The following is a 23,370-nucleotide window of genomic DNA, read 5'->3' as shown; positions in this document are numbered from 1 at the left end:
CTTTCCGCGTCCCCTCCGCCCCCTAACTCCCCCTTCCCCGTGCCCGGCCTGTTTCCAAACAAGCCCCTCCCCTCTCCGCCCCTCCCCCTCCCCCTCAGCTCGTCTTTGTCCCCCACCCCTCCTCCCTCCTCGGACTGCGCACGGCCCGGGTTCGATAGCAACAGCGCCTGCGCGTCGACGTGGAGCGAGTGGAGTGTCTGCGGGCCTGCGGCCGGGCGAAGCTCTTTGGCCTGAGTATAAACTGTTGTGGCGTTCACTTTGCAGTTCAGTCGGCTTTCGGCAGCGAGCGCGAGATGAGTGTGGTCTAGCTTGGCGCAAGTCGGCGCAAGGAAGCCCAGTGCTTTGTGCAGGGGAAGGAAGAAGGAGGAGTTGGTCGGTGTGGATTGAAGAAGTATCACCAACGGAAGGATTGTGCCGAAAGACTTCTGCAGTCACATGGGGCCAAGCACGCAGTGACAAACCCTCATCCAAGTCATCCTTACACCGTGCTGAGAAATCTGCCCCGCTGTGCTCCCAGAAGATTATTTACTCCGAGTACCTTAACGCTACCTTGTGATTCGTTAATTTATTTGTTGATAGTTTTTGTATTTATTGTGTTATTTATTGACTATTGAGTGTTAATTAACTTCGACGAAACAATGGTGGAAAGTATACTAGAGGGAGTTGTGCAGCAAGGAGGACTGGACGCCGCATCTGTCCAGACGAGTGAGTATTGCCCTTTGTTTTGACTTTGTTAGTGGCGTGGGATGGGATCTCGCGCAGAGCCCACTCAGTGCCGATGTGGCCGTATTTTGTCCCTTTGCCGAGCTTGGCCGTCAGAGTGTAGTCGGCCAGGCGCACCTAGCCTCTCCGGACCTCCGGACAAAGGAACCGTTGGGCGAGCTCCTTCCCTGACGCTCTGTCGTCTGTTTGTGTTTGTTTACATGAGGGTCTGCATGCGACTCTAGCTTTAGTCTCCCCTTTTCGATGTCTCGCACACCCTCACTCTTCGGTGTCCGACTTGTTCGGTATGGTAGGGCCTTTGTCTGGTGAAAGGTGCCCTGGTCCTTTCCTTCCGGTATCCTTCCCCCGGGAAATACCGACGTTGCGTCCGCCTGGTGCCTGGTCCGCCCCATTTTTGTCGTGGGCAATCCGCCCCTTGCGGGGGCTGCTTTTCTCGGGGGTCCGACGCGAGTGTCGATGTAAAATATGACTCATGCTGGAAAGTCGGCTGGAGCTGGAGGCCCGGTGGCAAGTGCGACACCCCCTCCCTCCCCACCCCAATCGGAAGTGACTTTCACCGGACGGCCGGACGGGACGGGACGGGACGGGACGGGACGGGACGGGACGGAACGGAACGGCGTGGGGGCGCAGCCTGGCGCAGCGCTGCGAGCCGGCGCGGGCCGTTCGAACAGCGGCGCAAACTGTAAACCCTACTTTTCGCGAGTTTTTCAAAATTGGGCTGGTGGTTGTCAGGGATTTTCCTTTGGCTCTTCTGTTGCACAGTTGGATTATTTTCTGATGAATCTAACATACTTGTTTCCATTGTTCCAGGCGAAGTAATGTCTGTTCTGAGAGATGCCACCAACGCTGATGATTTGGCTAAGCGTAAGGAGGAGGCAAGACGCAAAAGGCGCAAGAAGAAGACGGCGACAAGTCTTGTTTCCGCTTGTTTCCAAGGTAATTCTACTTCTTAAAAAATAAAACTTGATTTTTGTTCAAGTTCATGGTTACTACTTTACCTCTTTTTCCCACAGATCTGTATAGGCTAACCGGAGAAGTCCTAGGAGAGGGAGCCTATGCATCGGTTCAGACGTGCGTCAATGTTTGGACGGATTTGGAGTATGCTGTGAAGATGATTGAAAAAGTTCCCGGTCATTCAAGAAGCCGCGTTTTCAAGGAAGTTGAAACCTTCCACCATTGCCAAGGACATCCCAACATCATTCAGCTGATTGAGTTCTTTGAAGATGAAGAGAGATTCTACATGGTGTTTGAAAAAGTCAATGGAGGTCAATTACTAGGCCGTATTCAGGAAAGAAATCATTTCACTGAAAGGGAAGCTAGTCAGATAATCCGTGATCTCGCTAGTGCTCTTGAGTTTTTGCACAAGAAAGGTATAGTATATTAGTTTTTCCTTGAATTTAATATGTTGCTTGGGTGTTAATAAGTCACCTTACATATTGTTTTATTTTTTTTTGTCTAGGTATTGCTCATAGAGACCTGAAACCGGAGAACATTCTGTGTGTTGATCCTGACAAATTAACACCAATCAAAATTTGTGATTTTGATCTGGGTTCTGGAATTAAGTTCAACTCTGCTCTGACATCTCCAATTGCCACTCCTCAACTTTTGACTCCTGTGGGTTCAGCAGAATTCATGGCTCCAGAAGTGGTTGATGCATTTGTAGGAGAGGCTAACTCCTACGACAAACGCTGTGATTTGTGGTCTCTTGGTGTCATCATGTACATCTTGCTATGCGGATATCCACCTTTCTATGGAAATTGTGGCATGGATTGTGGATGGGAACGAGGAGATAACTGCAATTCTTGCCAGGTATGAATTTGAACCTCTCTATTTTCTGTGCTTTGAACAAACCTATTTGTCTCTTGGCTTTTGTTTGTTAAATAAGCTTCTTAAATTAATTTTTCAACTTTTTTTGTTTGTTTGTAGGAGCTTCTATTCACAAGCATTCAAGAAGGCATTTATGAATTCCCTGAAAGAGAGTGGGGTGGTATTTCTGATGATGCCAAGGATCTCATCAAAAGACTTCTTGTAAAAGAAGCCAGGCAAAGAATTTCAGCAGACTCTGTCCTCAATCATCCCTGGATCCAACCTGGTCCATCTACCCGAGGACTTTTTACACCACACATTATCCGCAGGTATGAACTGTTCCAGACATGCTCTGTCCACTTCCATTCCACATCATGGATTTCTGATTGAATTTTCATCTTTTTTCTTCAGGAACAACAGTGCACGAGATCTGTCTGCATTTGCTGAGAGTGCTATGGCTGTGAATAGAGTAGTCCTTCAACACTTCAGTATGAACATGGATCTAGTGCCACGTGAGGAGTACCATCCAAGCAGCAAGACTTCCTGTAGCGCTGCTGTAGCCGATTCGATGGACTCCGGCCATCTGTTTGGCCTCTCACCACCATCAGAATCCAGGCTTTTGCAGCGCCGTTTGCAAGCTAATTCCGTCCCTCTCATCCCTTCACCATCATGTTAGTGTCATCATCGTACTGTCCTTCATTTTCTCCAGATGTTTTGTTTAGTTACTTTAGACTTAAGTGTCCTTTCCTTTTTTTTTTTGTTGGAATTTTGGAGCAGTGATATGTGGTTGAGAGGATGTGCTCAGTCTTCTGAATGGATGTGTGAGTGAATGTGTGTGAGAGAGATGTAGGTCAGGCTGTTAATGGGTTTGCAATTGCATTGATTTTTTTTTCACAATTCCTTGATGTCTTTAGTTTTGCAATTGCAAGTTTCTTCTTTTTTTTATCATCGACGCATAAATTTCATTTTGTAAGAAGTGATGTGATTTGATTGAATACTGTTTCTCAAAAGTTTTGTGAGTTTTGCAAACCCAGCTGATAGACCTCTCTCTCTGATTAAATTGAACTCAAATTGAGTTTTTCCTGCCAAGTGATATGAATGAATAGACTGATAATTTTTAATAATAGAATTTTTCCAGAGTGTGTACTTGTATGAATAAGCGTGAAGGCTGGGTGCTCAGCGCTTACAGCCAAAGACTATACTACGAAATTGTTACTCCAGAAGTGGAGCAGTAAATGGAAAGTTGCAAATTGATGATAAAATCTTTTTGATCTGTATGCTTTGTAATTGATTTTACTATGGTGCCGAACAGAATTCATGTTCAAAGTGAGTAATGAATCTTCATTTAAATCCTCAGGGCAATTTTGTAATATTCTGTGTTTGGTCCATATGACTGAATGTTATGATTTTAGCACACAAAGCCAAAGTAATGAAGCCATTAGCTTTTGAATTACCCCTTGGCACCTGCACATTGTAATCAATAGCTCATAGACATAGTCCTTGTGTGGCTAATGTGTCAGTCTTTATTGAGGTACCTTGAGGTGTGAAGGGGAATGAAATGCTACAAGTCAAATTGTTTGAACATTAAAAGTATTAATTTGATAGGTACGTATGTACAATTTGTATCTGGTAAAACTAACGCTAAAACCTCATTTTTCACATGGAAGAAGGTAAAATTAATAAAATAAAATGAAAACCCAAATGATAAGATCTAGACCAGTTTTTATTTATATCACCTACATTGTGAGCACATATCATCTTTCTCATAAATGAAGAACACACAATGAGACAATCCAATATTCAATCATAGACCTTTTGCTTAATATCACAGTAGAAGGAAACCAGCTTCAGATTACTGAGATTCCCAGTCTTCAGTTAAACCCCATCTATCGTTGGAGAGGAAAATAAACCTTTCAGTTCAAAATTGATAAAACTTTTGACACATATACAACTACAAATAAAATTAGGACAATCTCATTTATCCTTTTTATGCTTATGCTTCTTCTTCTTTTTCTTTTTATTAGAATCAAGATCTGAATCTTTGCCTTTCAATGTGGAATCTTCTTTGGCCTTTGGTAAAGAACTACCATTCTCAGAATTATGTTTTTGCTCAAGTAAAACTGCTGATGAACTCTTAGCTGCCGTCTGTACAGACGCTTCAGTGGCGCTGCGTTTCAGGGTTCGCGACACAGACAACTCCTTAGACACTAATTGAGGACTTCTTTGACGTGATCTTGATCGAGATTTATTAGTTTCATTGGCCACTACCGAATTTCTTAAGGCACCTTGTCTGGAGGACTTGGAGGGAGATCTTGACCTACTTCTGCCCCTAGATTTCAAAGTAACTGTAGACTTTGATCTGGAGCTAGACCGCGATCTTTTAGATCGATTTCGCGATCTTGACCTTCTCCTCGACTTAGAACGCCTGCAATCAAAGAATCGACGTTCGGGAGTTACAAAAAACATGCGCTTGACCACAGAAGGACCTGATGGTGTCTATAAACTTGCCTGGTTCTACTCCTACTTCTCCTCAATCTCGAATTACTTCGTGACCTTCGACGACGTGTCCTTGAGCGACTACCCGAATGGCTCCGTGATCGACTGCGGCTTCGGGAACGACTAGATCCTGTCTGACCAGCGAGTTTGCTGAAGTACTTGTAGTAGTCGTCGGACATGCCATAGTAGTAGTTCTGCATCATGTAACCACCGCGGCCACGAGGAGCACGAGGCCACCGCGGCCAGCGACCCCTTCCCCCTCCCCCTCCCCCGTACATTTCGCCTTGTGGGTACGGAAATCTGTAACAAAGACAGCAACATTGAAAGCCGACCCATTCATCACTTCAAGTTTATTTGGTAAAATCAGGCAGAGTACTAACCTTCCCGCAAAGGAAGGGTTGAATCCCAGCAGACCACCATGAAAGTCCATTGGAAACATTCCCGCTGCTGACTGAGCATTCACTGAATTAAACCAAGACCCAGGTTCATCTGAGCTCTTTCTGTCATCATCTTTCTTGTCACCTACACAACAAATATGGACATGACAAGTTTCAAAACATAAATCAGTGAGAACATCCTTTGATGAGTAAATAAATACCTGGTAACTTCTTTTTGTCAATTTCCTTTTTATGAGTCGCATTCTTTTCTGTTTCCTTAAATGAAGTTACAGAATCACTGCTGGATGAGCTTGAGGTCGTTGAGTCATCAGAATCGGCATCATCTTTCATCAGTTTTGATGATGTCAAAACACTCCGTACTTTGCTTCTCCCTGATTAAGGCAGCATAAAAATGATTAAAGTCAGTTTTTTTCTTCCTATTTTATCTTAGCGATTATAAGGGCCAACACTTTACCCTCAACAGTCTGACGCAGTTTTTCTTCTTGACCTTTCAATTGAAGTTCTTGCATGCTTTTGTATTTCTTCATCAATTTAGATCTTAATTCTCTTTCTTTCTTCTCCATATCCTCCTAAAGTTTCAATGAGCACATAAGTGTTAATAGCTAAAACTAATTTAACACATCTGACAGTCAATAAGCTTAATCATGAAGAGACTTACTTTTTCATCTTTCTCCTCCTTACTTTCCTTCTTGTGCTCGACATTCTCTTTCTTTAACTCTTCTAATCGCAACACCTATAAGGACAACGAGAAAGATCAGTTCATAGGATTCATACTGCTTAATTAATTGCTGATTTTGGTGCCACAAATAAAAGTGAACACACAGCTCACCTTAACTCGCTCAAACAATTCGTCTAAAAGGCGTATACTTTCTAGTTTCCTTTGGGCAATTAATAGCTTACGTTCCTCCACAGCTATTTTATAATTCATGCGCTGAGCTTCTTCTCTTTTCAGCCTTCTCAGCTGCCGGGCCTGATGTCGTTCTGCCTTGCGCTGTCTCCGTTCTTCAGCAACTTGAGCCTTTAATTGTTCTTCTTCTTCAGCTTGTTTTCTGTCAATTAGAACAATCAAACATGCAAAAGAGGAACTTAGCCAATCACCTTTTCAAAACAAAGAGAAGAAAATTTTACCTTAAATTTTCTGCCTCCTTTTCAGCTTCCTCTTTAGCTCGTCTTTCTTGTTCTTCTTGCTCTCTTTCTTTAGTCATCAGCCTTTCTCTTTCTAATTTTCTCTTCCGAATCGAAGTATCACTCAGATGTTTGGTACGATCAAAGTCAATCTTAAAGAAAAGAAAAACCAACTTAAAATTAAAAAAAAAAAAAAAAAAAAAAGGCACGATGCACTTCAAATACCTTGATACTAGCAGTGAAAGCCTTGTCTCCCTCTTTGTGAAGAAGTTTCATGCCACGCAAAGCATCCATAGCTTTCACAAAGCAAACATATTCTTGGTACTGAACGTAACCTTCAAACGCTAGCTCTTGGCCAAATGAAAATGTCTTCATACCAGAAATGTGAGCTTTCATCTGACTTCTGTAAGGGTCTAGCATGGGAATATCTACATATCTTATTTCACCAAACTGCTCAAAAACCTGATGATATTTAAACCAACATAACATTAGCAATCATCTGTTTAAAACTGGCTTCTCTTATCCTATGAGACCAAAATTTTCTTATTTTACCTTCCGAAAAACATATTCACTTGGTTTGTCACTTCCCCTTCCATTTTCTTGTCTTGATGAGAACCAACGACTAGGTAAGTTGGAGAGATGGATTGTATCTGGCCTCTCTCCTGGCTTCATTTCATTCATATTTTTAGCGTCTCGAAAATATGAGTCCCAAGTATGCCGTGATGGAAATGCTGTCTGAGAACGATATTTGAGATATAGAAACGTTTCTAGTTCATCCATGTATCTGTTTTCCAATGTATTCTCACTTACTTTGGCTTCTGCAGCTCGGACCTTCAATAGGTCAGAAAACCCGGATAGCTTGATTGTTCTGCCATCGAGGCGAGATACAACTTCACCTATGTTTGACTTGTTCTCAATTTCTCCTTCAAATCTGAAACCGAGGAATGAAATATGACGTTTCTCAGTTTTTAAGAGAATGCAGGATATATCAGACATAAATAGTTTGCACATACCGGATAAATTCTAGGGTGCTTTTGGAAACTTTCAAAACAGTAAATTGAACAGGTTTACCATGGTTTTTAATTTTTCCATCACTTCCCAGTTAGATATTGTTTTACCAGGAAGTTTCAACTGCGGAAGTTGTACAGAAACATTTAGTTTGGCAACAGGCTTGAGGTAAAGCTGTTGAGGAATAAATAATTCCACAGCATCACTAGTATCACTACATGTTTGAAAAGCACTGTTTAGTGTGTTGCTCACACTTCCAGGATGTCCGGCACTGTAAATGAAAAGAAAAAATCAGGTAATACAAATAGAAACATATTTATAGTGTAACCATTTTTTTTCCGTCAAGGGTTGAAGAAATCCTTAGGAAATCCTTAAATAGGTTGCAGAGAAAATTAAAATGTTCAAAGCAGGAAAGTGGCAGTACATTGATCTGTCAATGTTGACATAGAATTGTAACATTTTGAAGGTTAGGAAATATCAATGTAGTCAGTAGATATAGGTACATAAATATAAACAAACGCAAGCAGATAATTGTGATGTTATAGTACCTTTTGGCTTGATGGTGTGTCTTGCTCATGATTATTTTGATGGTCCCAGTGTAACGAGGCCGGATTACCTCAACATGAACGTAGCACCTCCCGAAACATTTGTTAGTCAGTGGGGTTTACCATACATCTATCAGTATGTGAGGAAATTAAGGTCATTTTCATAAGATGCTGGGCGAGTTCTACCGATTTCCACAGTTTAAGTCATAGCAAAGGCGGCAGAAATAAACATAAGTTGCCCCCTGGGTCTGTTTGCTGACAGGTTACACAAGGAGACGTCGCGACCGACGTCGGTCGCCGTTGTGCGAGACGAGGTAAACCAACCCACAAGTGGGAGTGAGACACAACATGCAGTTTTTCAAAGTGCAAGTGAGATGGACATGGAGGTAGTCAGTGCAATCAAAGTTATATTTGAAAATGGAAATAATAATCATCATTAAGTAGAAATATAAGGAACTAATGTGCTTTCTAATAAAAATGCGTGAATTTGTGGCATTGCCGGCTCTTCTTGAACAAAAATCCGTTTTTCTGATTTTCTGCCCGGTGCCTTTGACTCCGCGGAAGCGGCTGACTCAAAAAAGTGTTGTTTAAAATCAAGATTTCCCGAGTTTTGGGGGTGAAGTTCGTCGCTGCTGTATTTTGAGCGACATAAGGGATGGAAACACCACGGTAGACCAGTCAACAGGAAAACTGCATCAAGAATCAAGGGCAAGAAGCCGGTGCCGGGCGGTGCCGGGCCGATTGCTCTGCTTGCAACTCCCGCCCCGCGATTCGGCTGTGGTTTCCGACGTCGCCCAAATATTTGGATCCCCCACGACTACCGCGACCTCTGTATGTAAATCATTGAAAGATGGCGACATGAAAGTAGCGTGTGTTTGGGCACTCGAGTGTAAATTAGTAATTTGTTTTGATAAATGTAGGGTTAATTATATTTCTAGTAGTATGTTGCTCTTTGGAAGAAGTATTGGATCGTGACCCGCACCGTGCTCTGTGGAACCTCTTCCCCCAGTCTCAGGAGCTGCGGGACTTAGCAGTTTGGGTTAAAATAGTCGCAAAAGCTGTGGATTTGCGTCGGAATTTGGCGTGAAAATGCTGAAGTGAGTACCTGCAAATCATATTTGTGTTATGTTTTCAGTTCTTATTTTTATTTAAGTTAGTATATGACTGCCTCCGTTGAGTTTAAGTTCATTTTGTTTTGATGCGAGAATGAGGTTATGTTGTTGATTTGGCTGCTTGCATACCAAGGCCGGTCATCTTGGTATTGCGAACATTTCTCTTCATTCGCATTTGTGGACCTCGTTATAAAGCTTTTAATTGCATTTGTTTTGAATTTCAACTCCAGTTACTTCTAGACATAAGTGTAATTAAATTGTAAAGTGTAGCTTTGAAGGGCATTAGATGAGCCCAACGTGAGCTGGACAGACATATTGCTTTGTAGTGATTCTGTTTACCTCCTGAAACTACTCTTAAAACTTGGTTTGTAGGCTACTCTATCATTTAAAATGGCTCACATACTTAAGCATGCTAGGTTTCAGCACAAGTATGCATCTGGCGTGTAAGCTTGTGAGAGTTTCCGTTAGCTAGTTTCTGTATGAATGCCTCTATGCTGGTTTTGTAATTGAATTGGACTACAGTGCTCCTTCTTCATCCACTCATCCACACAGTTGTTAATCTGACTTTTTGTTTTTGTTTTTCTAGGACAAAGCACTTCTTTGATGTGAGGAGAAGAGTGTGAACTAGTTGTACCCAAGCAAAGGCATGGTAAAGTGAAAGGACATGAGCCAAAACATTGCAGGGATGGCACCCCTCGTCAGGTAACTTTCACAACACATTCTTCAATGATCTAGATTTAAGCGTAGAATTTATTATGTTTTACAAGGCCAACATGGCAAAGAATTTGATTTCTAGTTGCTTTAAACTATCAAATCATAAAATCTTTTTAAAAGCGTCATTCTGTTATTTTTCAGACAGCCCAAAATAAAATTGTCTTAAACCAATATGACACAAATGTCATCTTACATCATATTATGTCTTAACTTCTGTTTTGGGATGGCAGTGGACAAAGCCAAATGTCTTGAGTGTACTTTTACAAATCTGAGATTTAGTTTCCTTTGGCTTTGAAGTCGTGGTCGTGTTGCAGTATGGCTCGAGGCAGAGCTCCATATCAGTACCCTGGGGTTGAGGCGCCCCATCGGGGTCCTTTGTACCCAGACAGCAAAGGCATTTGCAACCCTTTTGGGTGAGTGCAATTGTCTTAGGTTCTGAATGCCTCTCTCTCTCTCAATTCACTCTCTTTTTCATATTTTATAACAATCTAATCGTCAGCCTATGCAGTTTGCATCTGCAGATTCTATAATCTGATTGCAGCTTCTATGGATCTTGGTGTTTCTGTTATTTGCCTTGCTGGAACTAACAATAGGTTTCAGTGTCAAGGGCACTTTTGGTTTTTAAGAAAATAATCCTTTATTTGAAAATTAATTAAAAGAGCAGCTTAATTAACAACTCAGCAACAGTTTTCTTAGAGTTTCTGTTAGTTGTTTTGGTTCCCAATAAAGAAATTCTGCCTGAGGTGTATCATCGACTTTGCTTGCAGATTATTACCTTTCGCTTTGGTTATGTAATTTTCAAAGCTTTTTTTTCTGTCCACTTAATATTACTTAATATCACTTAAGTTTCCAATACTGTATTGTAAGAATTTGCTGATCTGCCTCATGTGAAGTTATGTCTGTTATGTTTTTAACTTAATGATATTTAATTACGTTAACATAGTTTAAGTAGAGAAGTTGTCCTGCCATCAGTTACACTCTTCATTTTTTTATATTCCTCCTTGTATTCCTACAAGAAACAATATTAATTTTTAATTTTTCTCTAGAAACATGCCGATGGGTGCAATGAGTATGGATCTTAAACCACCACTTGGTAGTGGGCTTGGTGGCCCCATGGAGCCAGCTCCTCCACCACCAACAACCAATGCCAAAAAGAGGAGAAGGACGTCCAGTGCTGCAAATGCTCAACCACCCCCGCAGCCTCCACCAACACAGGTGCAAGACCTTCTACCTCCTCCTCTCTCTGGTACGCACAAGTTCAAATTTATTTTGTGTCTTATTATTTCAATTTTATAGTATTCAAATTTCTTTTATCACACTTGCTAAATTCCTTTTTTTTCCTGCTGGTCAGGCTATGGAGATACCATTATTGCATCCAACCCGTTCGATGACACTCCTCCGTCATCGGGCATGGCGATGATGCACCACATGAATCACCACCCTCACCACCCGCACCACATGGGTGCCATGAGTCCAATGGGCAGTCCGATGGGAAGCCCAGGCATGGGTGGGCTCAACTCGGCCCCCATGGGTCCTGGTCCAAGTAGGATGATGGGACCTGGGCCAAGAATGAGTGGGCCTGTTGGACCGGGAGGTATGATGGCATCACCCAACATGCCGGGTCCCATGGGAGGTCCTGGCATGGGGCCCATGGGCCCTATGGGAATGAACAACTCCCCAATGAACTCAGGTCCCATGAATTCTCCCCTTGGAAATTCTGGCATGAACACAAGCCCTTTAGGAATGAATTCGATGGGTGGCCCACCCATGAACAGTTGTCCACCGATGGGCAGCCCTATGGCTGGAAGTCCCATGAGCAGTGGAGGTGGTGTAAATAGTGGACCGCTGAGCAGTCCCATGAATAGTTGTCCACCTATGGGTAGTCCAGGAATGGGAGCCCAAATTGGTGGCCCTGGCGGAAGTCCAATGAACAGGCATCTGACTAGCCCTATGGCGCATATTAGCCCCATGGGAAACCAAGGAATGAACAGCGGTCCTCCCATCGGGAGTCCATTGGGCCACATGAATTCGGGGCGAATGGGGAGTCCCATGAACAACATGAATAATGGCCCTATGGGTTCAGGCCCGTCCATGGGTTCGGGCCCGTCCATGGGTCCTAACCCTTCCATGAACAACGGCCCCAGTAACAACTGCGGACCTGGAATGATGATGTCGATGGGTCACCACCACGGTCCACCTCATGGTCCTCCGCACGGTCCACCTCACGGCGGTCCTCACGGTCCACCCCATGGTCCGCCACATGGCCCCCACGGTCCTCCCCATGGTCCTCCTCACGGTCCTCCCCATGGTCCTCCTCACGGTCCTCCCCATGGTCCTCCCCATGGACCTCCTCACGGACCACCTCACGGACCCCCTCATGGACCACCCCACGGACCACCCCATGGACCACCTCATGGACCACCACACGGGCCACCGCATGGTCCCCTCCACGGTGGACCTCCGCATGGCCCTCAAGGCATGCAGCACTGCCCACCGCACATGGGCTCCATGGGTCACTTGCATCACATGGGAATGGCTCATGGTTTCCCTGGGCCCAAACCTATGCCCGTGTCTGCTGGAAAGGTAGTAATTAATTTTATCTAAGTACGTAAAAATTTATTATTTGTGTCAGATTGATTATATTAATGCGAAATTTATTTTGTTCCAGGTGTATCCTCCAGACCAACCTATGGTGTTCAATCCTCAAAACCCTAATGCACCTCCAATTTATCCTTGCGGAATTTGCCATAAGGAAGTTCATGATAATGACCAAGCCATTCTTTGTGAATCTGGATGTAATTTCTGGTTCCATCGGTATGTTCTCTTTTACAATATCAACACATTGGACTGCCATTTGGTTTCTTATTCATTGACTTAATTTGGCTGTTTTTTATGTTTTCAGGGTGTGTACGGGTATAACAGAGGCTGCTTATCAACTTCTGACCGCTGAGGTGTATGCAGAATGGGTCTGTGACAAGTGCTTAGCATCCAAAAACATACCCTTGGTTAAATTTAAGCCATAACCTTCAATTGTAGTTAACTCAAAGAGCCTACTGCTTTCATGACTGCCTCTTTATATGTATAATTAAGAAGAATCAAAGGAGGGATGGGTGTTGTGTTTTTCCATATGTTGTTTATGTTGTGTCCAAAAGGAATGCAGTAGGGGTTTTTATGTTTTGAGGAAGATTGTTTGTTGCTGCAAAGAACACTTCTTCTTGTCTCCTTGTGAGAGAGTCAAAACAAGGAAATGTCAGCGGTTTTGGGCCATTTAGACCTCTGTTTTCTATGTGTAATTCAGCTCCCTGTAAGTTAAACAACATTCAAATCAGTTTGTTATGGCCTTCCTAGTTGTTAATCTCTTGGCATCAAAAGACCCTGCCCATGGCTCAACACTTTGTAAATACAGTATAAAACTAGGATGTACCTTTTTTTAGTGCTTTTAAATAAAACTTGGAAAGACAACCTTGTTGTGGCAATTGATATAAATTATCTGCAAAGGCAATAAATGTGTGCCGTCAAGCCATGATTACCTGTATGTTCTGTCTCTAGCTACCGTCTGCCACTCCTTACTCTTGTACAGTAAGTATAGAAATTATAATAGTATGTGAATTGTGATGATTGTCATAGGTTGTGCCAGTAGCTGTGGCTTGACTTGCACACATGTTCTTATGGCCATGCTTAGAGCAGGCCAGTGTGATAAATGCCCTCCAGATTGAAAGTGTCAAAGGTTGTGTTTTCTCTTGTGAAATTCTCAGGTTAATCAGTCTGTGTTGTGATCTGATGAATCATTGTGCGAAGAAGCTACTTGCTATGAGGTGGCGCCTTGTTTTAATGCTACTTAACAATTTTATGTGATTTTCTGTAGTTTCCTTTTTTAAAAAAAAATGACTGTTCTCATTAATGCTAGAATCAAATCAGTTATCTAGAACAAATGAAATCTTTTGTTGTGATTTTATCTCTGAGTCTGAAGATTTGTCACTATTTAATTGCCACATAAATTCTCATTGAAATCTTGTTTTTGTTGCCTGTTAGTTGAAGGTTTTCCAACTGTATGCTTAGTTCAGATCGCTTTGAACTGAGCTAGCTTTTGGCTATGTTCTTAACTCCTTTGATGAAGTATTAAAATGTGCTCTGTAAGTTATTTGTTTAAGGTGCAATGGTGTGTGGATCATGCAGCACGTGATAAGTCAAGTTTCCATTCTGTATGCCCATGATTCTGTATGACTCGGACCAGATAGTAGATTAAGTGCTGTCCGGTGTTGTTCCATCCTGGTTTCTTACAGTAAAAATTTATTTGATTTCTATTGTTTGTTGCACATTTCTAGGTTGAAGTGCTAATGAATTGTGTTATTGATAGACAAAATGTTTCTTGCCTTTTTAGTCTCTCTTTCAAATTGCCATCTTGCCTTGTGGCACCCTGTGTGATCAAATGCGTATTTAATTTGTATTATTAAATTTATATGTTATTGGACGAAAAAATTCCAAATGCAGCATGTCATGGAACACAATTGCAGAGGGTGTCCATTTTTCTGTCAAAGCACAACCATACACAGAAAGTTAGATCTCACTGATGTTGCTTTAAAATTGAAGAATACCGTTTATACTTTAACTATGTAAGTTTTTCTGTTCTAGTGCTGTTTTATTGCACAACTCAGTGTTTTCCTAAATTATTGGGGCACTTCATTTCTTTTTCGGACTTTTGAATTGGATTATTCTCACCACGTGTTGCATGCAATTCTGCATGCATTGTGGAATAAGTCATGTAACAAACGAGACTGAACACTCGTAGAGTAACTTGTGTCCTCATGCGTTATTGGTTTAGTTTTTATCTTATTTTATTATTACCTTATAAGTAACTATTTCAACTCATCTATGTGGCATTGCTGATGCAAGACACTTACTTCTTAGGAAAATACATCTTTAAAGTGTACAAATTCTTGCCTAAACAAAGAATGATCTAAATTCGTGTATTGTTTCTAAAGAAGTGTAGTTTTTCTTCTTTGTTTTTCTACTCAAGAGACATCCATTTCAGTCATTCTTTATTTGACTACATGTGCAGCTACAAAATCTGTTTTGTTGGTCCTCTGTCTGAATTTTATTCATACCTTCATGAACATGGCATATTTATATTGAGCATAGTACAAAGTACAAAGGCAAACTTTCTCATCTTTTATAGAAAGACTGCACAAGGGCAGCTGAGCTTTACATTGTAATGTGTACCAGTGCAAGAATGTTTTGCTGTCATCCCAGTGAAGCCTTGACTTGCTTACATTAATTTTTGATTGTTGTTGCTTACACCTTCTGAATGACAAATATTTTTAATTTAATCAACAGTTAGGAATATGTACAGTAACATTTATGCTCTCATGCCTGTAATTTGTTTTACTTATGGTATGGTGTAATTTGTACATATACTACAACCTGTTGTTGCTGAATATCTTGAGATTTTTGTGTATTGACATGGATGTTGCTATCACAATCTTAATACCTCTAGAAGTTTTTATGACTTTACAGCGACCTGTCAGGTTTTGGTAATGATGTATTGTAACCTTTTTTTTCTAACTTTTTTTTTGTTTTTCAATAAACAAATGATTATTACTTATTAACATCACTTGGTTTCTTGAGAAAAAATAAACATAATTTTGTGCATAGTTTATTTTTTATCATGTGAATAAAATATATCAGCAATAAACATTGTTATACATTTCAAGTGTTGTCTCATTTTTGTCTCTGGAGTGTTCCTATGATCAGTTCTCTCACTCTCTCACGCCAAGACATGCAGGAAAAGGAGAGCATTAGTTGTGAGGTGATGGCTACTATGGGAATATCCTGGGTTCTAGTTGCAGGTGGGTTTATCTTTTCCCCAGTTCGCTTCTGCAATCCAGTGCCATTAGTGTGAGTGAGGGCGCCACTGTAGCAACTGTTCCAGTGGCTAGGATGGTTGAGGTGATGGCATGTGTGAGTACGTGCCTGTTCAAGCCACAGCCTCAGCAGCCATGAGGGTTTGTGAGGACTAAAAAGAACAACAAAACTTAATGGAAATTTCTTAGTTTATTAGGACTCTTAAGAGCAGTTGAATTAATGTCTCCAGGCTCAACAAAAAGGACACTTCAGAAGACAAGACCCAATTATTCAAAACACTGCATACTGCAAAAACAAAAACTGAGATCATACCTGATGCATAGAATTGAGAAAAAGCGCAAAACTGTTACTTTTGTTAAGCCATTTTGACTTGTGTCAAGATAACACTTCAGCTAGACAAATATCCGATGAAGAGAGAAATAAGAAAGAAAAACAAAAAGGAAAGATTAACATATACCTGGAAAACCGTTCCTAAGCCAAAAGGGCTCACTAAACAGCAATCACAATGAAACAAATAAATAAAATAATGTGAAAATTGTGTGAACTACAAGTAACATCATCCGTCATAAGCAAATGAAAATCACAATTCATTGAAGACAAGAGTAAGAGTCAAGAAAACTCTTAAATACTTCAACTTGAGGCACATAAAGTAACTATGTGTCAGTATTATGAAACGATGTGCCCTGAAATAAGTTACAATTATCGTCTGTACTGCAAAATTTTCTTTCATTTGCATATCAGTTTAAGTGCAGTAAGAAAGAAATTCTACATTATATTCTAACCTCGCACAGATCTGCTGTGTACACACAAGCAGAGGACAAAATCCCAAGAGGAATTTTGACTACATATTATCATATATTACATTAGCCATGTTGACCACTGCATTAGAAATGAGCCAAACTAGGCATATTTCATTTCTAAGTTTCTTCACAAAGGGAGGGGTAAAGAGCTAGTAGCATGAAAACAGGTATTAGACACAAAACAAGACATAAAATGGTTGCTGAATTAAGTTTAGTTGCAATGTACAAGTTGTGTTAAAAATCAACCTCCACAAACACAAAAAGAAATGTCAGTCTTGCACGCAATCTGGATTACTGTTGGACTATAATCAGTATTGTGCGAGATTCTTCATTGAACAATCATTATGTATGTGAAAAATATAGCACATCCACAATTCAGTCGCATCTTACATTGATCCAGAAATAAATAAGGTCTACATATTTTGTGATAAGGCAGGCAAGTTGTAAGTCACCAAATTGTGCTATTTTCATGCTGCATAATATCAAGAACGTAATACAACCCTAAATGACACAAGACAGCAGAGGAAACATTTGAAAACTTAACCCAAACCCGAGTGTTGTGCATCTTAAAGAGAAGGCGCACAATTTCTTCAGCTGATTACAATAATAATTGGCTGTCTCTTTTAAATCACAGCCCATGTGTCAAAAACAGGTAAAATTTACATGCCTTCAAAATTTGTACTACATTAACAGGTTTTGTAATTCATTTTGCTTTTTTGCCATACTGTCAAATCGGGAGATAATTCTATAAGAGATATTGCACGGAAGACCTCTGAGAGTTAAGTAATAAAAACTGCAGTCTAGAATCTTTGTGCCTCAGAAAATTCAAAGGAAGCATTGCACAAAAGAGGAAGATGCATTGGAACTTGTACAAAGGCAAATTACCTTGGGACGAAAAAAAAGTCAAATGGCTGGGCTGGGGAAAAGAAGGCTTAACATTCTGTCGATTCAAAATTAAATCCACTGGGATCCTCAGCAGTCAAGACTAAACATGATTATACATGTACATAATATTCTATCATGATGTCTAAGAAAAACCTTGTGCTTTGATCAATTCCACATCTTTGACCATACTTTGGACAATAATGGCAAATAAAACTTCAATCTTTGTAGCAAAAGGTCAATCTACTGCAGAACTCTCCTAAACACACAACAGAGAGCTAGGAAAACAAAATAAAATAAATAAATATTTGAAATGTTAGGACATATGGAAGCATGATTGAACGCTTTGACAGCTCATTATAAATTCATTATGAAACAATGGAAACAGAAAAAACGAGTCTCCTCATTACTAATGAATTTTGTTGAGAAACAACTCTAAAATCATTTTTACAAACAATGAAAACAGTTAGTTTCATTAAAACCTACACAAAAAAAATCCAAGGAACAAATAAGCCCCTCCTGTTGGCATGAGTGTTATTAGTCTAGAAACTAACTTATAATGCAATAAAATTTTTATGATGTTAAAAGGTTTGGAGGGGACAAAACTTTTTAACAGTTGCACAGAAGACTATTGACAGAGTAAGTAGCATGTAACAAGTAACATGAAACATGATCACCTTAGAAGGACACAGCCACAACAAAGTTCACATCTGAAACAACTGCTCAACGTATAACCATTCAGTTTTGAGAACAGAAAATAAATGAAAAACTTTTGTAAGAGTACAATTAAGTGCCAATTTCCGTGAGTCTACAAGACCTGTACAAATTCAATCTAAATTATTAAAATGACTAGTATCCTGCTTTTAAATAAAAAGCTATTACGGCAAATGTCTAGATAACACCATAATTACAGGGTTCCCGAAACTAAATAAATTAAATTTTACATCCTGAACAATACCAAGCCTTCCCACCATCTTACACTACGTTCGATTCATCTCAGTTTCGGTTTATGTAAAATGCAGGACATACAATGCATTGCATTTGCTAACATTAGTAACTCCGAATACAGAACAAATGCTATGTGCAAGCCCACATAAGGCTCTTGTTTCTCTTTGTCACTTAACATTATTGATCAAAACACAAGAACTAAATCATAGGCATGCCAAATCAAAGAAAAGACCTTTCTAGGTCACCTTTAAAGAAATAAAGTATAGATACCCACAGTAGCAGGATTTGTTTATTAATTCTACATTCAGCTTCTACACACAATATTTAAAAGAAAGCAAGTATTAAAGAGCACTGAATTGTTTAAAACAATTATTGACTATAGTTGAAGTAATCTAACGAATTGATAGAACCATCTAGCAACTATGTGCAAAGCACATTTAGCTAGGTAGGACCCAAGACTACAGAAATTATTAAAGAGAAAAGTGACAAGGAGAGAACAAGAAGGATGATGCAGGACACCCCATATGAACACACTGGCTAAATTCACAACTTTAAGTATCTTCACAAACACAAGTGGGTCCCTCCTGTAAGCATTTATTAATGAAAATAAGCACTTACCAGAAACCAGAATCTCAATTAAATTTCAATGGATGACTAATTACAAATCAACAACTTTCTTTTCATTCCATAGTAGACTCCAAATTTCAATTCATAGCTTGGTATTAAGTTCAGATACAGGCTCTAAGATAAATAAGTAAATATTATAGTCGACAGTTACCCCGACCCATTGGGAGCAGGATGTTGGCATCAACCAGGGTATCAAGCTTCAGTAGATGTAGTTCTGTTTGATCCTTTTGGTGTATAAGCAGTTGCATTTGGATCCAAGTTGGACAATGTGGACATGCCAGGTTCTGTTAAGAGAAGTTTTGACGTAGCTCCAGTGGATAATGGGCCGAAGGAGTCGGTTGGCATCACAGCCAAGACTTGCGCCATTTTACTGTTCAACTCATCAACTTCTCGCTCTTGCTGTCGGAGTAAAGCTGTAAAAATAAAGAAATAGAGAGTAGTAAGAATAGAACGTGAAATTATGCAAGTACTATGTTTGCTCAGTGGAAATCTATGATATACTTGAATGAATTAAACAATACTTTTACAGATTGACATTGACTTAGTATGAGTAAACACGGTACAAAATGATGCTCTTACCATCACGAATTTCCAATTGTCTTTTAGCTTCTCCCAGAGCAGAGAAGAGGTCCAATTTAATTCGAGTTTCGGCACTCAAGCTGTTTTCTAAATGAGCATTCTTCTCTTGCATAGCAGAGAATGCTGACAGTAAAATTTCAGTGTCAGCTTGGCTCTCCTTGAATTGACGCAATGTCTGCAACAGTTAAACAGAAGCAAAGTCAGGATGGAGAAAGAATGATAACCAATGCTCAAAAAGATGGAACAAGTGTACAAGGAAAACTTACAACAATTTCTCTTTCAATAGTTGCAATGCGATCCTCTTTTGATTTAATCTCTCTCTGGAGCTGTTTGTTTTCGGCATCAAGCTCACGTCGGCGCAGTTTGCATGATTCAGTACATTCAGACCTGGAGTGATCAGAGGAAAATAAAAAAGGTTTCAGCATGAATATAATTTTTTCAGTTTCAAAGCACAAAATAGGATAACTTACTTGTTTGCTGCAGATGCTGCAGCAGCTGCTGCTATGGCAACTGCTCTGGCCGTTGCAGCGTCTTCTGCTTTTTTGGCCTTGCGCTCAGCAGCAAGTTGAGATTCAGCATTAGTGCGTAGGCGACGTTCTTCTGCCAATCGCTTCTCATTTTGGGCTACTGCTTGCTTGTCTGATTGACGGGCTGACACGAGAACATGTAGCCTAAAATGAGAAAATATTTTCAAAAATTATTACTGTTGAATTACATGACTCAGGGTATCCAATTTTTTAAGCAATAAATGAATACTGTAGATGCTTACTTAGCCTGAAGTTCTTCATTATCTTTTTGACATTGAGCCAGTTCACATCGGATGCTTTTCTCAGCAAGCTGATGTGTAGTGATCTGACTCCGTAAATCTTGTTCTGTTTGGCGGCTTGACTGAAGATCAATCTTGAGTCTTTTAACATCTGCTTCCAGTCTATTAAATTTTTTTTAAAGATTTAGTTAGTATTAAAAAACATGTGAATAGATGCAAGGTAAAATTTGAAATATCTTACCGCTGGTAGTAATCATCCTTGGACGAACTATTACTTGAGCTATCAGATGTGTCTCGGTTTGCTTTGTTTCGACGCTCGCGTTGAGTATTTACTGAATTTTCCTTCACTTGAGTGCTGTTCCACCGGCTACCAGATCCATGTGACTTCATATTATGAGAGCCTTTGACACTTTTATCATGTTCCTCATTTTCATCAAAATCATTAACAGACCTACATATAGAGGGGAAAATATATTAACTTTTTGAATCAAAATATTTAAGCATTAACTCACAAAGTCCAGCCAAGAAAAATTGATGAAAATTAAACATGATTGACTTAAAAATACCAAGGCACTATGACTCACCCGATTCTTTCAATGATTTCAATGTCAGAATGAAGTAAAGATCCATTTGAATGGGAGTATTTGTAAGAACATTTCTCTGCGGTACTTTCAGTAGCTTGATGCAGAGTTTTGTCTTTGTCTTTTTCTCGTTCTGCTTTCTCTGAATGCTTTTTGTGTTCCTTTTTAGGTACTGGAGGTGAACTTGTGATACTTATCTGATGAACTACACCATTACTTTCGCCTGTGGATAGATTAATGTTACAATCACATCATTATCATAGTGAAAAGCACTACATAATTTCAAAATAGCACAAACAATAATTTTATTTGAGTCTAGACATAATTTGCAGCAATATTGAATACCTTTGCTCTTATCTGGAGTTAACTGTTGGTTTTGTTGAGGTGGCTGTGGTTGCTGTTGTGGTTGCGGAGCTGGTGGAGGCTGTTGTAATTCAGGAGGCAAGGCCTGTCTTAACAGCTGCATATAAAATTCATTCTCTTTAGCTACATCTTTTTGCTTTCTCTGAAAAAAGGACAAAGATGCAGATTCAACATTAATGTAAAAACAGACGGTGGCATTCTAGTCAACTGTCAAGAGGCAAAATGCAGAATAACATACTTGTCTCATTCTGTAGCCAATATAACTTTTGAATCCAAATCCTAAAGTTACAACAGGGTACCCGATGCTGCAACATAAAATATCCAATAAATACAGTAGCAAATGTGATTGAAAAAGCAGTATATGAACCTGGATTATGTACTGACCAATGAGCAGCAAAGGGTCTACAGAGGTCTAAGTGGAAAGGCATGTGACGTACATCTCGAAGTCTCACCGCTACTTCCATATATACAAATACCATCCACAGGATGCATGTAGGCAGACAAAGGCCTTTTTCTGTAAAAAAATAATGATGATAATAATAATATAAATTGCATGAAATATTGGCCTGTGTCATAAATTAAAATTTCTAAAATTGAGCACAAACCTGTGTGCCAAACATATTGCACCCACACATATGTACTTGCAGCAAAGAATAACCAATGTACAGGAATGAAAAACAAACAAATCATGTCTGAAGTCAGTGCTATACAGATGAAAAACACTGAGAAGGCCTAAAACCAATGCAAAATAAAACAAAGTTAGAATGTTGGTATATTGAGGAGTCGTTTAAGTTTTAGAGACTAACACTTTTACTCACCAGGCCCTGATACTTGAATGAATCATAAACACTGCGAAGGAGCAGGTAGAATGGCCACAGATATTCAAATCTGAATTCAAGGAGGAAGTCTGCAAGGAGCACAAGGGCCCATAGCACCAGGAACTTCAAGTACAGCAAAGAACTGGATCACAAGAAAAACGAACAGAAATAAACAAGGGGGTTACAACAAATGAATGACAATGAATGAGAATAATAAAATAAACACAACCGCTGGTTTTAAAAAAAACAATAACTACGTATAGCAGTAGTTATTAACTAGACAGACAAATCTAATCTTCTTCAACACAATTGTGTGAAATAAAAATATTGCAAAAAGATTTTAGGGCTTAAGTTTACTAGTGTAGATTTATCAAGGAGTGAAATCCATTAGAGGTTGCCTAGCAAGCTCAATCACAGATGAAAGTGGCTACCACCACATAAGTAACGCATAAAGTTGACTAAACTAGAAAGAAAAGGAGGAATACATGTTTAAAGAGTTTTGTTGTGTAAGTGTTTATTTCATAAAAGGGCAGGTTTTGAAAAAAAAGGACTTCCTGGTTGTAGGGAGCAGGGGGAGATGGAGAGAGAGGTCTAAGGAAACCAGCCAAACAATCAGAGTAAGGCGTCAAGGGCGAAAGCTTGTGATAGGCCTTAAAGAATGTTGCCGAAAGACGATTCATTTCCATTGAATATAAGCGACTGTTGACTGGTTTAGGGATAGGGGAGAAAGTAACAAGAGTTGGGTTAAATGTCAGCCATTTTGAAACACATATGGAAAAGTGCCTTACCTTCCCCAAATTCCATCCGTTACTTTTGTTTTCTTTAACGGCCTCCGAAGCTTACAATCGGCATTTCTCCTCTTCATATTCCTTACAGCTAAACCTACTGTAATACAGGTACAACTACCAGATCCTGCACCAAAATAAGTTGGATTTCACATCTAATTCAACATTTGTTATTATCTGTCGGGATATTTCAGTGCCTGCTGGATCAAACCGAGTCTCAGTGCGGCTGAGGGGAGAAATCGGAGAAATCTTCAAGGTTTCTCGCTCGGTGGGGACAAAACGGGAGACGTTTCACGCGGTAGTGTTGGTACGAGCTCGAGTGAAGAGCAGAAGCAGAAGACACTACGACGTCAACAAACAATTGCGGCAGTTGTGTTTGTCGAACGCTCTGCATTGTTCTTGCGCTCTGTACCTGTGTTTTGGGACGTCACA

At 40.1% G+C, this 23,370-nt stretch overlaps 4 protein-coding genes across 5 annotated transcripts; 2 read left to right on the top strand and 2 right to left on the bottom strand.

The window, feature by feature from the left end:
* Positions 1-252: 252 nt before the first annotated feature.
* Positions 253-4,237, top strand: LOC117650005 (MAP kinase-interacting serine/threonine-protein kinase 1-like). The gene is made up of 6 exons (XM_034393254.1): positions 253-705; positions 1,534-1,659; positions 1,737-2,093; positions 2,183-2,532; positions 2,650-2,858; positions 2,941-4,237. Exons 1-6 carry the CDS (start codon positions 639-641, stop codon positions 3,203-3,205), a joined length of 1,374 nt encoding a protein of 457 aa, XP_034249145.1. The 5' UTR covers positions 253-638; the 3' UTR covers positions 3,206-4,237.
* LOC117649905 (A-kinase anchor protein 17A-like) lies at positions 4,235-8,394 on the bottom strand. Its single transcript, XM_034393094.1, is given in 14 exon segments — positions 4,235-4,954; positions 5,038-5,325; positions 5,406-5,547; positions 5,624-5,794; positions 5,878-5,992; positions 6,082-6,156; positions 6,253-6,472; positions 6,552-6,700; positions 6,774-7,010; positions 7,101-7,283; positions 7,359-7,479; positions 7,562-7,619; positions 7,622-7,827; positions 8,105-8,394. Coding segments are annotated over 14 exon segments (2,445 nt in total). The 5' UTR covers positions 8,134-8,394; the 3' UTR covers positions 4,235-4,503.
* A 145-nt stretch (positions 8,395-8,539) lies between these two features.
* Positions 8,540-15,578, top strand: LOC117649956 (protein pygopus-like). Of its 2 annotated transcripts, XM_034393171.1 has the most exons (7): positions 8,540-9,198; positions 9,800-9,915; positions 10,242-10,340; positions 10,974-11,173; positions 11,279-12,510; positions 12,596-12,741; positions 12,830-15,578. In XM_034393171.1, the coding sequence occupies exons 2-7, from the start codon at positions 9,878-9,880 to the stop codon at positions 12,948-12,950; spliced, it is 1,836 nt and encodes a 611-aa protein (XP_034249062.1). In that variant the 5' UTR covers positions 8,540-9,198; positions 9,800-9,877; the 3' UTR covers positions 12,951-15,578. The 2 variants fall into 2 exon arrangements, with proteins under 2 accessions (XP_034249062.1, XP_034249071.1); XM_034393180.1 differs by lacking the exon at positions 10,242-10,340 and having other exon boundaries at positions 8,632-9,198.
* A 381-nt stretch (positions 15,579-15,959) lies between these two features.
* Positions 15,960-23,178, bottom strand: LOC117649949 (macoilin-1). Its single transcript, XM_034393158.1, has 13 exons — positions 22,942-23,178; positions 22,154-22,295; positions 21,941-22,067; positions 21,720-21,849; positions 21,574-21,640; positions 21,318-21,477; positions 20,976-21,195; positions 20,633-20,842; positions 20,395-20,553; positions 20,096-20,296; positions 19,892-20,012; positions 19,626-19,800; positions 15,960-19,459 (listed from the first exon to the last, which is right to left on the bottom strand). Exons 1-13 carry the CDS (start codon positions 23,016-23,018, stop codon positions 19,239-19,241), a joined length of 2,010 nt encoding a protein of 669 aa, XP_034249049.1. The 5' UTR covers positions 23,019-23,178; the 3' UTR covers positions 15,960-19,238.
* Between the last annotated feature and the right edge of the window lie 192 nt (positions 23,179-23,370).

Source organism: Thrips palmi, unplaced genomic scaffold, assembly GCF_012932325.1.
Source record: "Thrips palmi isolate BJ-2018 unplaced genomic scaffold, TpBJ-2018v1 HiC_scaffold_10, whole genome shotgun sequence".
NCBI lineage: Eukaryota > Metazoa > Arthropoda > Insecta > Thysanoptera > Thripidae > Thrips > Thrips palmi.
This window is presented reverse-complemented; position numbering and strand designations above follow the sequence as displayed.